Source organism: Helobdella robusta (assembly GCF_000326865.2).
Source record: "Helobdella robusta unplaced genomic scaffold HELROscaffold_5, whole genome shotgun sequence".
Lineage (NCBI taxonomy): Eukaryota > Metazoa > Annelida > Clitellata > Rhynchobdellida > Glossiphoniidae > Helobdella > Helobdella robusta.
In genome coordinates, this window is record NW_008705254.1 from 7136159 (window position 1) to 7152542 (window position 16384).

General features: G+C 34.0%; 1 protein-coding gene across 1 annotated transcript; it reads right to left on the reverse strand.

The window, feature by feature from the left end:
* Window positions 1-1444: 1444 nt before the first annotated feature.
* HELRODRAFT_67713 (hypothetical protein) lies at window positions 1445-2273 on the reverse strand (the record flags this gene model as incomplete). The annotated part of the gene is made up of 4 exons (XM_009026879.1): window positions 1445-1527; window positions 1592-1722; window positions 1799-1921; window positions 2014-2273. 4 exons carry the CDS (start codon window positions 2271-2273, stop codon window positions 1445-1447), a joined length of 597 nt encoding a protein of 198 aa, XP_009025127.1.
* Between the last annotated feature and the right edge of the window lie 14111 nt (window positions 2274-16384).

Here is a 16384-nt window from a genome sequence, read left to right on the forward strand (position 1 = left end):
TGTCCACCCTACCCAAACAGATACTATTTTCTTCTCCCGCTCACTGCTCTTTTTGGTTCGGTGTTCTCAAACATTAGCGCAACCGCAACAGGTTTAACCTGATTGTAATTAAGTCCAGCATAACAAACATAAATATTTGAATAATAGCTACACGTTTTCTAATGATAATATTTTCAAAAGTTAAAACTCGCTGGACCACTAAGCATTTGTCCCCCTTTCGGCGATGCTGCACCAAGGCAAATCAATTATAAAAGCGAAAAAATTAGAAGATAAAATTGAACAAAACAAATAAGAATATATATAATAGTAGATATATAATAGTAGGACAATCACAATTATATCAATGTAATATATTTGAAAATAAATAATTAAAAACCAAAAAAGTGAAAGTATGAGCTGCAGAATCGTCAAATAAGAGAAAACCAGAAACCTAAATAAGATATTAGCATTCCGTGAAACGCACCCGAAATCGTTACTCGCCCGACCACAGCGTGACCAGCCACCTACGTCCTCTAATAGTCAGCTAAAACACGACGATTTAATCGAGATCTTTCTCAATCTTTATAACTAATCTGGGTTTCTGGTTCACTTATATTACAATTTCGAAGTAAATAATAAAGATAGATTGGGCTCAATGATAACGTTGGTTGCAAGAATATTAATAAATTGAATTAGTTAAATTTGAGAAACAATTAAACTGACGATTTAATTACTACTGTAAATAAAACGCATTTTGAATTAATTAAATTTGAGTGAAAATTAAACTGACATCTAAATTACTACTGCATTTTACCAACGGTTAGAAGGATACCAACAGTTATCGGCTCGCGATCATCGAATGATTTGAAAATTACTGCAGGCAAAAATTTTCTGGCAAGAAAATCCTTCGCGTTAGCAATGTGACAAAATACTCAGCTTACGCCATCACTGAACACCTCAAAACGATTGATGTCGTTGCCAGCAATCCAGCACTAATGAAGAAGGCAAAGTTAAATTCCAAAAATTCATAAAAATTGCCATGAAAAATAGAACAGAAAACCAGAAAAGCGTAGGTGTCTGACTTTAGATAAAAAAGTGGCCAAACGTCATATACAGATTCCTTCAAATTTTTTCATACATAGCCTTATAAAGCAAAAACAAGGTCGATTACTTTTAAACTCGAACGAAATCGACATAAAAATTTTGAATGTAACACAATAATCACCACAATATGGCTTCAACTATCTTTCTATTGTTGGCAATCCTAACTCTTCAAACCAAAAAAATATGATAAAAAAACTCGATCACCCAATGGCCTATCAACTGCAACCAAGAAGTAATCTTTTATATACAAGCAAATATCTGAAAAACAAATGTCATAACATTTTGTTGAAAAAATTATTATAACTAAGCTATCTGAATGTTTTTAACTCAAATTCCATGAGTGTTGTAACAAGGTCACAGGTTAAACTTTTTCAAAATATTCCTTGCTTTTCATAGGATCAGGCTTGATAGTAGCAGCTCCAGGTTTCCAATTGGCAGGGCACACTAAATAAAAAATGTTCAATTATATATTATATTTTGTGCAAACAGAAGACTTGAAAATTGTCACCTTCTCCATGTTTTTCAACAAATTGGAAAGCCTGCACCAGTCTAAGAGTTTCATCAACTGACCTACCAACAGGCAAATCATTAACTGTGATTTGCCTGAGATTTTGGTGGCCATCAATAATGAACAGTCCCCTGAAATAAAAAATAAATTGAAATGATCATCAACATAAATAAAAGTTGAAAAAAAATTAATGTTAATTCCAGAAACCTGAAATCTACTCCAGATTCTTCATTGTAAACACAATATGCTTTTGAAATGTTTCTGTTAAGGTCAGACAATAATGGAATGTTCAGTCCACCAAGTCCACCTTTTTTACGATCAGTCTGAATCCTAAAGTTTACAAAAATTCAGAACACTTAATTAAATTTATTTAATTAATAAAATAAGCATTAGATATCACTAAAAATAAAAAATTAACTCACCAAGCTAGATGAGTGAACTGACTATCAATTGAGCATGCAATAACCTCAGCACCAATTGCTTTGAATTCACTAACACGATCAGAAAAAGCAATGATTTCCGTTGGGCAAACAAAAGTAAAATCAAGAGGGTAAAAAAACAAAACAACGTATTTTCCTCTGTAATCAGAAAGAGATATTTGCTTGAACTGACCATCAACCACAGCTGTTCCAGAAAATTGGGGAGCAGGCCCAGCCAACTTCAGACCACATTGAACTGACATACCTGCTGCAGAAATTAAAATTTATAATTAATTAGAAACCTTTCAATTTTTTAATATTTCTTTACTTACTTTTACTTACGTTTACACTCCTTTACTACTATTTTTATTTTTTTGAATAGCTAAATTTAATTTAAAATTTTTGCGCGATAAATGAAGTCAAATTAAAATTAATTTAATCACAATGAATAATATAATAAGTTTAAAATTTTTCTTAATGCGCAACATGAACATGGCCACCAACAGCAATCCGTCCGCCTTATATCTCATTCATATCCATCTCGGATTAAACAGAAATGCAACAGCTTTGTTAGTACGAACTCAGCTCAATCCGAGAATACGAAAAAATTTGAACAGACATACCTGATTTTTATATTTTCTGATAATATACGACGGACTGCACAAAGAACGACACGTCACAGAGAAAAAACGAACACGGACGGACGACCCGATGTGATACAATAGTTCAATGTATCCTTTAAAGTGGTGGATGCGTTTTTAATTTTCTGAACTAATTCTATTTGCTTTACTCAAATACTTATTCTCTATTGCTCCACTTGTTTATAGAGTTACTGATTACAATATACATATGAAATTATTCAACAATTATTTGTGTTGTCCTGGAAATTTTTAATTCAATGTGTCTTTGTATGTATTGTATATATTATATACTTATATATATATATATATATATATATATATATATATATATATATATATATATATATATATATATATATATATATATATATATATATATATATATATATATATATTATATATATATATATATATATATATATATATATATATATATATATATATATATATATATATATATATATATATATATATATATATATATATATATATATATACTAGATTACCCGGCAGACTTCGCACTGCCTGCCTTAATCGATAAATAAGACCTAATCTTTTGTATAAAATAATTTTAAAAGAAACAAAACGAATCCGTATTTTAAAAAAAAGCACATCTTAAATGAAACATGAAGTTTTATTATTATTTTCTACACATCATATTACTTAATTACAAAATAGAGTTTTCATAAAATACTGGATATTTATAATGTTCAAATTTGATATTGACAGACACACACTGCTATGAAACAGTTTGTTAATTAATTTAAAGCTTTCTCATAAACTATAATAGTTGATTTCTTCTGTAAATAAAGTTTAATAACTGTTTGGAATATTTTATTCAATCGAGGATTTGAACCCGTAAATCGGTTACGATAGCGAGTATTATAACATTGGTGTCAGAAGTGAGATCTTCGACCAGCGAATTACTACTCGTAGAAAAAGAACACGATGTCAAAACTGTGTGGGTTGAACGTAGTTCAACTACGAGAAGAACTACAGAAACGAAGCCTGGTCACAAGTTGCAACAAAGAAGTACTAGTAGCACGTCTGAGAGAAGCTCTCATTGACGAAGGTAAGGACCCAGACGAATTCAAGTTTGATGGTGCTGACGAAGACAATGAAATTGGCACAGGCACGTTTACAACCGCTAAAATGATGGAACTTCTGCTTAGTATGTCAACTGAAATAAAACAACAGATCAAGGAACAGTCCGAACGACAGACAGAGGAGTTAAAACAGATCAAAGAACAGTCCGAACGACAGTCCGATCGACAGACAGAAGAGTTAAAACAACAGATCAAGGAACAGTCCGAACGACAGACAGAGGAGTTAAAACAGATCAAGGACCAGGTAAAACACGTAAAATTGGAAGTGGCAGAACAGATTGAAGAACAGTCAACAAGAATAGAAATGATCGAACAGAAACTTGATCGTCAGACCGTTGAGGTAGATCACAAGATAGACAAATTGAAGCGAGAATTGGAGCAATCCAAAAAAATGGCCATGCCGTTAGATCACGCATCCGGAAGAAATTTGAAGGTACCAGCATTTGACGGAGAGATGTCCTGGAACGTTTATAAAACCCAGTTCGAAGCAGCGGCAACTAGTAACTGTTGGAACGGAAAAGAACGAGCAACAGCACTGATACTGGCCCTGCGAGGTTCAGCAGCAGAGGTTCTTCAGACGATTCCGGCGGAGAACCACTTCAACTATGAAGTTCTGGTTAGCGCGTTGGATTTACGTTATGGTGAAGAACACATGAAGCAGATTTATCGGTCTCAACTTAGAAACAGAACGCAACGATCTGGCGAATCCATTCAGCAGCTGGCAAAAGATATCGAACGGTTGACATTGCTGTCGTATCCGACATCAGACCCCGAGCATAGAGACGAAACTGCCCTGGATACGTTTATCAAAGCCCTTCGTGATTCGGAACTCAAGCAATCCCTTCTCTTGTCAGATAAACGAAAACTCAAGGATGCCGTTGCGCACAGTCTCACTTTTGAATCAGCAAAGCAAGCATCAAAATGTGACGTACGTCTACGCCAAGTACATGAAGAATGCTCAGCTACCGGAGGAACAGCACCAGTCTATGGAAAGATTCTCCGTACTGTTCAGCTAGGCGACTTGTTATTCGAAGATTCATTTTTAGTCGGGGATATCATCGACGAATGCATAATAGGTGTCAACTTTCTGACAAAATATGGGTTCAAAATTGACTTAAAACAACGCATTCTTAGATGGAGAAATACAGAAGTGATAATGGGGGATAGCGACGAAAAATGCATTCGAGTAACAGTCGATTGTGACATGGAACTACCTCAATCATCTGAAAACATCGTATGGGGCAAGTTGAATTGCGATCCTGGTGGCCACCAGTTCTATTTGATGGAGCCAACCTCAACGACAAATGTACAGAACGCGGTCATTGGAAAATGCCTGGTAGAAGCGAACAAAAATGGTCTTATTCCTGTCAGAATAATGAATACCGCTAAACACACTATTAAAATTAAAAAAGGCGAGGAAATAGGTAATTGCCAATCAATAAATTTGGTGAAATCATTAGATGTGGAGCAACAGGAAAAAGTTCTACCAACTGACAAAGATAGACTCAAAGAACTTACCAAAAATCTACTAGATGAACTTAATTTGTATCAAGAAGACCGTCTAAAAGCCAAGGCGTTGATTGCTGATTTTGCAGACGTGTTTTCAACCGGTGACAATGACCAAGGTAAAACAGCTCTGGTAACTCACCGAATTGATACTCAGGATTCGAAACCGATCCGACAAGTACCACGACGTCTTCCTCTAGCAAAACAAACAGAAGTAAACGAAATGATAACGACAATGCAGAATCAAGGCGTCAACGAACCGTCATCAAGTCCCTGGATTTCGCCAGTTGTTTTGGTAAAGAAGAAGGACGGCACTACCCTTTTTTGCGTTGATTATAGGAAGTTAAATGATGTGACTAAAAAGGACAGCTATCCGTTATCGAGGATTGATGACATAATGGACACCCTATCTGGCTCAAGTTGGTTCTCTACGCTTGATTTGAAAAGCGGATACTGGCAGGTAGAAATCGACAAGAACGATCGCGAAAAGACAGCGTTTTCTATCGGATCGGGGTTGTGGCAATTCACCGTCATGCCATTTGGATTGTGCAATGCTCCAGCTACATTCGAGCGACTGATGGAATGTGTATTGTAAGGTCTTAACTGGAAAACCTGTCTTGTCTATTTAGACGACATAATTGTTCTAGGAAGAACATTTGATCAACACGTCGAAAACTTACGGGAGATCTTCACAAGACTTCGGGTGGCAAATTTAAAGCTGAACGTTAAAAAGTGCAGGTTATTTTCTAAAGAAGTTAACTATTTGGGACATGTAGTATCTTCAGATGGAGTTCGAACCGATCCAAGCAAGATAGAAATTGTGAAAGACTGGCCAACTCCAAAGGATAAAAATGAATTGCGCAGTTTTCTGGGATTGGCAACGTACTATCGACGTTTTGTAAAGGATTTTGCAAAAGTTGCCAGACCTCTCCACCAACTTACCGAGAAGGACCGAGTTTTCAACTGGAATACCCTATGCGACTCAGCATTTGAAAAGTTAAAAGTTGAACTATGTGATGCTCCTTTGCTAGCATATCCAGTTCGTGGCAAGACGTTCGTGTTAGATACTGATGCAAGTAACCACGGAATCGGAGCCGTTTTGTCACAGCATATAGACGGAGAAGAAAAGGTGCTAGCGTATTATAGCAGAGGATTCACAAAACCCGAACGAAACTATTGTGTGACCAGGAAGGAGTTACTAGCAATAGTCAATGCAACAAAACACTTCCACAAGTACCTTTATGGACAGAAATTTCTTCTCCGAACTGATCATGCACCGTTAAGATGGCTCCTCAACTTCAAGGATCTTGAAGGACAGATGGCCCGATGGTTGGAGCGTTTACAAATGTACGACTTCGAGATCGTGCACCGCAAAGGAACAACTCATAGTAATGCTGATGCTTTCTCACGTCGACCATGTTTACCAGGATGCAAATACTGCTGTCGTCACGAGGAGAAGATACAATCGGAAGACATAAGAGCAACAACAATATCAGCGGATGACGGTTGGACACCGACGGATCTTGCTGATGCACAGTTTGCGGATGAGGACCTACAACATCTGATTACATGGAAGAAGGAGGGCAAGCGACCGGACTGGCAAAGCATCTCAGAATATAGTGCCGTGTTAAAGGGTTATTGGGCTCAGTGGGACTCTTTGTATTTGGAAGGGGATTTGCTGAAACGAAAATGGGAATCAGCTGATGGATCAAAACACCGCATGCAAGTTGTAATACCAAGAAGTAGAACGACCAAAATCCTTGATGAAATGCATGGCGGCCCTTCTGGTGGACATTTAGGAGTGAACAAGACCCTTGACAAAATACGAGAAGGATTCTACTGGCTTAGAAAAGATGTAGAGAGCTGGTGTCGAAAATGTAACACATGCGCTTCAGTCAAAGGACCCAAAAGAAGGCTAAAAGGAGCAATGCAAATCTACAATGTTGGTGTCCCCTTTGAACGGATTGCTATAGATATTGCTGGACCCTTTCCGGTATCAAATTATGGAAACCGTTACATTCTGGTTGTAGCGGACTATTTCAGCAAATGGCCTGAGGTGTTTCCAATACCCAACCAAGAAGCATGTACCGTCGCTGAGGAAATTGTACTCAATTGGATTAGTCGATATGGTGTCCCATTGGAACTCCACTCAGATCAAGGTCGAAATTTTGAGTCACAACTGTTTGGTGAAATGTGCAAGCTGCTGGGTATAAACAAAACTCGAACGACACCTCTTCACCCACAGTCTGACGGTATGGTGGAACGATTCAACCAGACCCTGATTGAACATCTGGCTAAAGTAGTCGACGAAAATCAACGGGATTGGGATCGTCATAAACCATTGTTTCTTATGGCATACCGGAGTGCTATCCACACAACTACTGGAGAAACGCCATCAAGAGTTCTGTTTGGGACTACCTTAAGAACTCCAGCTGATGTGAAATATGGCGTACCACCTGAACCACACCAACCATTAACAGAATACGTGGATCATCTTTGACAGCGATTAAACCATATCCACCGTTACGTACGCCTTAAAATTATGAAAAACACGGAGGCGGCCAAAACCAGATACGACTTGAAAGGAAGCAGTAGCGGTTTTGCTGTCGACGAGTTAGTTTGGCTGTACAACCCACAGCGGAAGAAAGGACGTTCTCCAAAGCTCCAGCGAGGGTGGGAAGGACCTTATCAAGTCATCACCCGCTTGAATGACGTCGTCTACCGTATTCAGGAATATCGGAAGCCGAGAGCAAGAATGAAGATCGTTCATTTGGATAGACTGGCTCGGTACCATGCGGACACCGGAACGAAAGCTGTTCGGGACGAACAGAACTAAGAAGGGGGTAATGTTATAACCGTGCTACCGAACGCACTAGATTCTAGCGTATTCTAGAATGTTCTAGTGACTGGAACGTTCTAGAGTATACTGGAATCGGACCATCTGGAAGAATCTAGAAACGACGCTTGCGAAGAGTATATAAGCGCACGTCGCAAGAGATATTCGTGATTAGTGATATTCGTGATTAGTGATATTCGTGATTAGTGATATTCGTGATTAGTGATATTCGTGATTAGTGATATTCGTGATTAGTGATATTCGTGATTAGTGATATTCGTGATTAGTGATATTCGTGATTAGTGATATTCGTGATTAGTGATATTCGTGATTAGTGAAATTCGTGATTTTGTGAATAGCGATTCGGTGAATTATTTAAAGCGATATTTGATTTGTTTGTTGACGTTGTCATAGCGATCGATTTTGAACGATTTAAAAGTTAATTGTTGCGTTAGTTTGAACTTACTGGAAATAAACGATTAGTTGATTTCTTCTGTAAATAAAGTTTAATAACTAATAATAGTTGATTTCTTCTGTAAATAAAGTTTAATAACTGTTTGGAATATTTTATTCAATCGAGGATTTGAACCCGTCGCATCGTAAATCGGTTACGATAGCGAGTATTATAACAATACTATGAATAGTATTAGTAATGTTGGATTGCCCTGTCTGTTTCCAATGTCTGCCTTTATCTTGCCTGCCTTTCAGTACTTTAACCAGCTTTTTTGATGTTCCAATACTTTCTAATGTTGCCCACAAACCTTCAAGCTAGACAGAATCAAACGCTTCCTTAAAATCAACAAAGCAATGTTAAATTGTCTGACCGCTACTTTTTGCATCTTCCATCAGCCGTCTCAACATCAGAATTTGTTGGATCGTGCTTATGTCCTTTCTGAAACCTGCTTGTTCTTCATGCAGATGTTGCTCTATGATCTTTTCCAGTCGTTCTTTTATGATGGTCAGTATGATCTTGCATATGTGCAAAATTAGTGCAATTGATCTGTAATTATTACAGTCTTTTTAGTTTCTTTTTTTTGGCAGCATAACCAGAACTGACTTGCACCATTCTTCTGGCCACTTTCCACTTTCCCAAATTTCTTGATAGATTGTGTGAATTTCTTTACACACGACTTGTCCTCCTGCTCTTATCAGTTCTATCGTAATACCATCCTTCCCTGTACTTTTGTTGTTCTTCATTTTACTCATTGCTCTTGTAATTTCTTCCCCCGTTATTTCACTTTAATTCTTCATTGATTATTTTTCTGCTTTTCAAAATTTCAAGCGTTTCTTTTTTGTATGTGTTTTTGTCTGTGAATAAGTCTTTAATATATTCAGTCCATCTATCCTTAATCTTTTTACTTTCTGTTAGGATAATTCCGTTTTTATCTTTAATAATCCTTGACATATTTTTCTGTTTTCCTTTTAACTGTTTAATCAGCTGGTACGCCTCTCTTGTCTTGTTTTGCCCAATCATCTTTTTTATCTTTTCACTTATACCATTAATCCTTCTCTTTTTATCTGCTCAAGCACTCTTTTTTATTTTTTGGCAGACTTCTTTTTATTTCATCTTATTTTCTTCACTCTGCCTTTTTGTCATTTTCAATTTTCTTCTTTCTTCTGTAAGGTTTCTTGTTTCATCGCTTATTCACGGTTTTATTTTGTTTGTTTTAATTTTACAACTTTCACCTGCTGCTTGAGAATTTTTTCTAGGTTGCTAATTCTTGTTTTCATATCGTAATTGGCTGCTGAGTCCAATTCATATTCATTTTATTTTTTATATCCTCCATCTTCTGCTTTATCGTTTCTGTGTTGTATCTCACTTTCCTAATGCTTTCTCCCATTTTAAGCATTTGTTTTATCTTCAAGGTGACGTTGCTTAAGACAAGGCGATGATCTGATCCAATTTCTGCACTTGGGAAAGCTCTACATTGGGTGGCAACTTTCATCCATTTCTGTTCTATCAGTATTAAATTTATGTTCATTGTTTTTCCGCCTGGTGACTCCCATGTACATTTGTTGTTGTTTTGCCTTTTTATGTTTGTGACAAACAATCGTCGTTCCTTCACAAACTCTAGTAAACTTTCCCCTCTATAATTTCTATATCCTATACCGTATTTTCCCATTACTTCTTTAAATTTTAGCATTTCAGTCCCTAACAATGATCTTGGAGCCGGGGCCGGATTTTAGTTACCATTTTACATAAGTTAGAAAAAATACTCACATTTACGGTTATCTACATGTTGAACATCAAAAAATAACACCAAGCAAATAGTTATTTAATTCAAATATATGAATAAGTTGTGATACGCCAAATTCTGTACACAAAGATCAGCTTATAATTTATGCATATTTGCATAACCCAAGTTAAAGCACAAAGAAAATTGTCCAAGCTCACCGCACAATTAGTGATGTAATTGTGTCATGTTTACCTAGCCTAACCTTTAACATACCATGTTCTTAAAATTATGTGCTTATGTATCTCTCTCTCTCTCTCTCTCTCCCTCTCTCTAAATATATATATATATATATCTTTATATATATATATATATATTATGTAGCTATATGATCCGTCATGTGCAATTATCAATATATAGTATATACACGTGCACAAGTTCTTTTACACAAAGATCAGCTTATAATTTATGCATAACCCATGTTATAGCATAAAGAAAATTGTCCAGATCACCTCACAATTAGTGATGTTGTTATTATGTGTCATGTATGCCTTTAGCTTAGCTTTAGCCATTAACTTATTAACATAAAATTAATTGAATTCAGTAAAATTTTTTTTCTATTTCTAACATTTTTAAAAGTTGATAGACGCTTAAATCCGGCCCTAAATCCGGCCATCAAATCCGGCCGGGGCCGAATTCGACCGGATTTGAAAAAAAGCCGGATTTTGGCCGGAGCCGGGGCCGAACTTCGGTGCATCCTTAATATATAGTATATATAGTATATACCAGAACAGCAACGACACGCATCTTAAAATTGCAGAAGCAGTCCTAATCGACATCAATAAACCAAAAATAAATATACAACAAAAAATGACAACCTCACTTCCAACCCGGCGCTTAACCAACAATGAAACCAAAGAAGTAATAAAAACTAGCAATGTAAATAGTGACAAAGAAGAATATGATGCTATCGATGAAGAAAATGAGACCAAAGAAGATGACCAGCCAATAAAGAAACCTGACACCTAATTTCCATCTAAGTTCATTTTGACAAAGTCAATATTTTCCTATATAAACGTCAAAAAACACTGATGATGATTCATTCAGAATCGAAATATGGCTCTATTTGCAGCATGAATTCGGAAAATAAGTTTATTTTGAATTTTAATAAACTAAACGTTCACCAAAAAACTTTAGTGAGAAAAATTGAAAAATTGAAAAAACGAACTACAAACATATTAACGCCAAACATTCGGTAGAATTTATAGAATATTGTAAAAATTATGGTGTATAACTAACATATTTATATATATATATATATATATATATATATATATATATATATATATATATATATATATATATATATATGATTAAGACTGCCAGAAATGCAAATTGCAAATATTGATAAAAATCACAGCTTTTTCTGCGTTAGTTAACTTCCAATTTAACTTTTGAATCATTTTTAAGTTGGAGTAGTATACTAGTAGTTTAATACTATCGTTTTTGTTGGTTGATTGGACGTTATATTTTGTGATTTTTTTCATGATTTTTTCATCCAGTTCATAGACGTTGACATGAGATTCTTTTAATATATTACTTTGTTAATTTTGTTACTATTGTTGGTTGCATTGTTGTTGTTGCTGATTTTTTGTTCTTTGCGTTCTATTATTTTCTGGATTAAAGAATTTTTATATCCATTATTAATGAGTAGTTTAGTGATTCTGATATATATATATAAATATATATATATATATATATATATATATATATATATATATATATATTCCAATAATACCTCTTGCGACTGAATGGGTTCTTAAACCTTATAACAACGAGATGTTGTTCTTACCTATTGGTCGCGACACCTCAATTTGAGTTTCTTGGTTACAATAATTGAGTTGTGTTATCTTAAACCTTATTTGGCAGGCTATCTGGCCTATGACGGGTAATGGTTAACCAATAATATATATATATATATATATATATATATATCCGAGCCCACACGAACTTTATCTGTTATAAAAAGCAAGAGCAGAACAAGATAGAAATTTCAATGAGCTGAGATGGTTGATGGTGCTGTAAACCAGGCTCTTGTGTGAATTCTTGTGGTAAAAATGTATATATTCCTGAGACCCAGTTTTTCTTTTGCTGTGAGTCGAAATTGGGCCCGAAATAGCCATATTTTGAAGGCATATATGGCTATGGCCATCCATCTAGCACGATAAAGTCCAGTTGGTTGTTTAAATGACAAACTTTTTGCTGGAATTCATTCAAGATAAATAATGACTAAGTCAAGTAGCTTTCGGTAATCTTCACGAGATTGAAAAGTTATATGGTGCAGAAACATGGCCAATGACAACCAAACTGGAACAACAACTTCAACGAACCGACATGAAAATGCTCCGATGGATGCAACGAATTAGTCTGAAGGACCACACAAATCTACCAAAATCCTGCGTTGTGCTGGTTTAGATGATATAAAAGACGAATGCCGGCAACACCGTCTGCGGTGGTTTGGTCATGTCAAACGAAGTGGAAACAGTGCCATAACTTTTCTTGCAGATGTTGAAGTACCTGGCACACGTCCCAAAGGCCGTCCAAAGAAGTCCTGGTCGCAAACAATCGAACAAGACATGAAAGCTCTAAATTTAAATGAAATGGAAACAACTGATCGTCTAATTTGGCACGAAAAAGTTGATGGCAAAGAAAACAACGTCCTACCTAGGGAAAATATATATATATATATATATTTTTGTGCAAATTCGATAATTTCTTCAGCAATGTCAACAACGTTCAAAGCAGTTGTGAAGCACTCATTTGGTCTTTCAACAAGTCCAGACATTGAAATTTTTAAGCGATTTAAAGAACATTGTTCACCCATTGATAAATCAACATTTTGGACTGTTCTAACAGATGAGTATAGAAGCGGTTTGGTCTAATATATATATATATATATATATATATATATATATATATATATATATATATATACACACACACAATTATTATTTATAAAGATCACTGCCTTTTCGGCATTATTCAACTTGTAGTTGAGTTTCTCAATTTTTCTAACGAGACTTATCATCCTGATATAGTTTATTAAGGTTAAATAAAAAAACTTTTAATATTTGATATTTTTGACAAAACATTATTAATAACATTAAAACTACAGAAAAACTCTTTTCGGCATCAACTGCCATCATCAGTGTAGTTATTAATACACTAGTAGTTAGTAGTTATTATTGTAGTAGTGTTCCGTCTTTTCATCAAATCTACAGAAATCTTGCGTCGTGCTGGTTTAGATGATATAAAGGACGAATGCCGGCAACACCGTCTGCGGTGGTTTGGTTCATGTCAAATGAAGTGGAAACAGTGCCATAACTTCTCTTGCAGATGTTGAAGTACCTGGCACACGTCCAAAAAAGTCCTGGTCGCAAACAATCGAGCAAGACATGAAATCTCTAAATTTAAATGAAATGGATACAACTGATCGTCTAATTTGGCGCAAAAAGTTGATGGCAAAGAAAACAACGTCCTACCTAGGGAAACCGGGTCTCTGGACGCAAAACGAAGATTGATTGATTGATTGATTGATTGATTGATTGTGTCTTTGTTTTTACAGCGACTTTGATTGTAACTTAATTGGAATTAAAGTTAACCATGGGTATTTTTGTTGGAAGAATATTGGTATTATTTAGTTGAATATTTATTGCTGGTTTACGTTTATTGGTGAAAATTGATTCTACTATCTTTAATTTGAAGTATTCTCTGTTGTAATAAATTGCTTTGGTGTTATTGTCTAAAATTTCTTTTATTATAATAGTGTTGTGTTGTTCCACTGGTGGTCTTTTATTGCTCCATGTTGCTTATGCATAGTGAGTCTTCTCGTTAATGTTGTTGTAGTCATTCCGATGTATTCAGAATTTTGATGCACGCACTTACAAATTTTAAATGTGAATGAATAAATCAAATGACTACTTTTCTTGTCCGAGGAAGGTTCAATGTTGGAAATGTTTTTTATTATTAGAGATGATGGTTTCCTGTTCGTGTAGTAAATTCTTAATTTGATTGAGCTGTTTGAATCTATGACTTTAACAATGTTATTTACTATCTTTTTCATTATTTTTCATTTGTTAAAAGTCTCGTTAAAAAAATTGAGAAACTCTACTACAAGTTGAATAATCCCGAAAAATAATTGTATTTATGATAGTATATGTATTGTATATATATATATATATATACACACACATATATATATATATACATATTATTTATGAAAATCACAGCATTGCATTATTAATTCTAACAATAAACATTCTATATTTTGTTATAAGGTATTGATATCACTTGCAATGTCGGCTCACAGTTTTGTACATCAATATAGACCTTTTGAAAGTTTTACATTGGAAAATTTATTTATGTTATGACAATGGTAATTTTCTGTCTCGGTTTGTCACAAGTTTGTTTGAAATGGTTTTTGCAGCTTAGGAATGTTCTGAGTGGATTCAATTATTTATTGGTAATATGTGTTATATGCATGCAACTCTTTAAGCAATTATTTGTATTTATGAAATTAAATGCTTTGCATGTACTGTACACTACATATCTGAAACATATGTTTGTATAGGTTTTGAATATGCTTGAATGTTTATGTATGAGGGTTAGGATTTATAAATTTGTGAATGTATATTAAATGTGAAAATTTATTTCACTGGGTATTTATATAAGAGCGACTGTGAATGGATGTTTAGTAAATGTGTGTGTGTTTGAATGGGTGCAAATGCAACACAATGTATAAATGATAATATTGAGTGTATCAAGAATTAATTTTATTGGAATTATAGACAATTACTTAATGTTCTTTTTTTATACTAATATTATTTGTATGGCGAAGTGGCTGTGATTTATGGGTCTCTCGGATATCTCTTACAAATATTCCGAGTCTATTATTTAATTTTTTAAGCTCAAAAATATATTACAACTTATTATGAAACCTTGAACAAATTCTGTTACGGTGACTGTGCTAGATGAGTTCATTATAGAGCTCGATCACAGCCATCCCGCTTTCTCAATAATTTATTGTTTATTCTTTTTTTGAGAAGCAAATAAAACTTAAATAAATAAATTTTTGGCGTTAGTTAACTTCCTGTTTAACTTTTCGATTTTTCTAACGGTTGATCGTAAATTATTCTCAAGTTTCTTGAGTTAACCAAAATTTTTGTTTATTTTATGCATGATAGAACTAAAAAGCTAAAAGCTTTTTCCGGTATCCCTATTCTTTGATCGAATTGATACGTTGTATATGTAGCCAGATGCTCACACACACACACACATATATATATATATATATATATATATAGTTGTTCAAAAAATCCACCGACGATTTAGCATTAACAAGTTTTATGGTTGATTTTCTAATATTTTGAACTAGTTCTTTACAATTAAGTCTATTCAAAATGTTGAAATCCATTTTATAATCGTTTATGATTTTAATTGTTAACATTAATCAAGCAAGATCCCATTTTTATAATCGTTTATTTTTTATATTATTATTAAAGTTATGCATATAGATCTATTTCGACGTAAAGTCATCATCAGTGCAATATATATTTTAAATAAATTCTATTAATAGTTAATTAGTTGTATTTTTTAATATATTAAAATAAAATAAAAGTAACGAAATAAAAACGCAAAGGTTCATTGAAATTAGTAAACAAAATATTTGAAATTATACGATTGTTCATGCTACGTGGCCGTTGTCAAGATGGCAACCAACAATGTCACAAATTTGAAGCGCGAAATTAATTAGAATATCGTTTCTATTATTATTATTATTATTAATATTATTAATTATTATTTTTATTATTATTATCATTATTATTATTATTATTATTATTGTTATTATCATTATCGTTATCATTATCATTATTATTATTATTATTATTATTATTATTATTATTATTATTATTATTATTATTATTATTATTATTATTATTGTTATTATTATCATCATCATCATCATCATTACCATTATTATTATTGTTGTTGTAGTTGTTGTTCTTTTCATTGTTGCTGTGTTGTTGCTATCGGTGTTTGTATTGTTGTTGT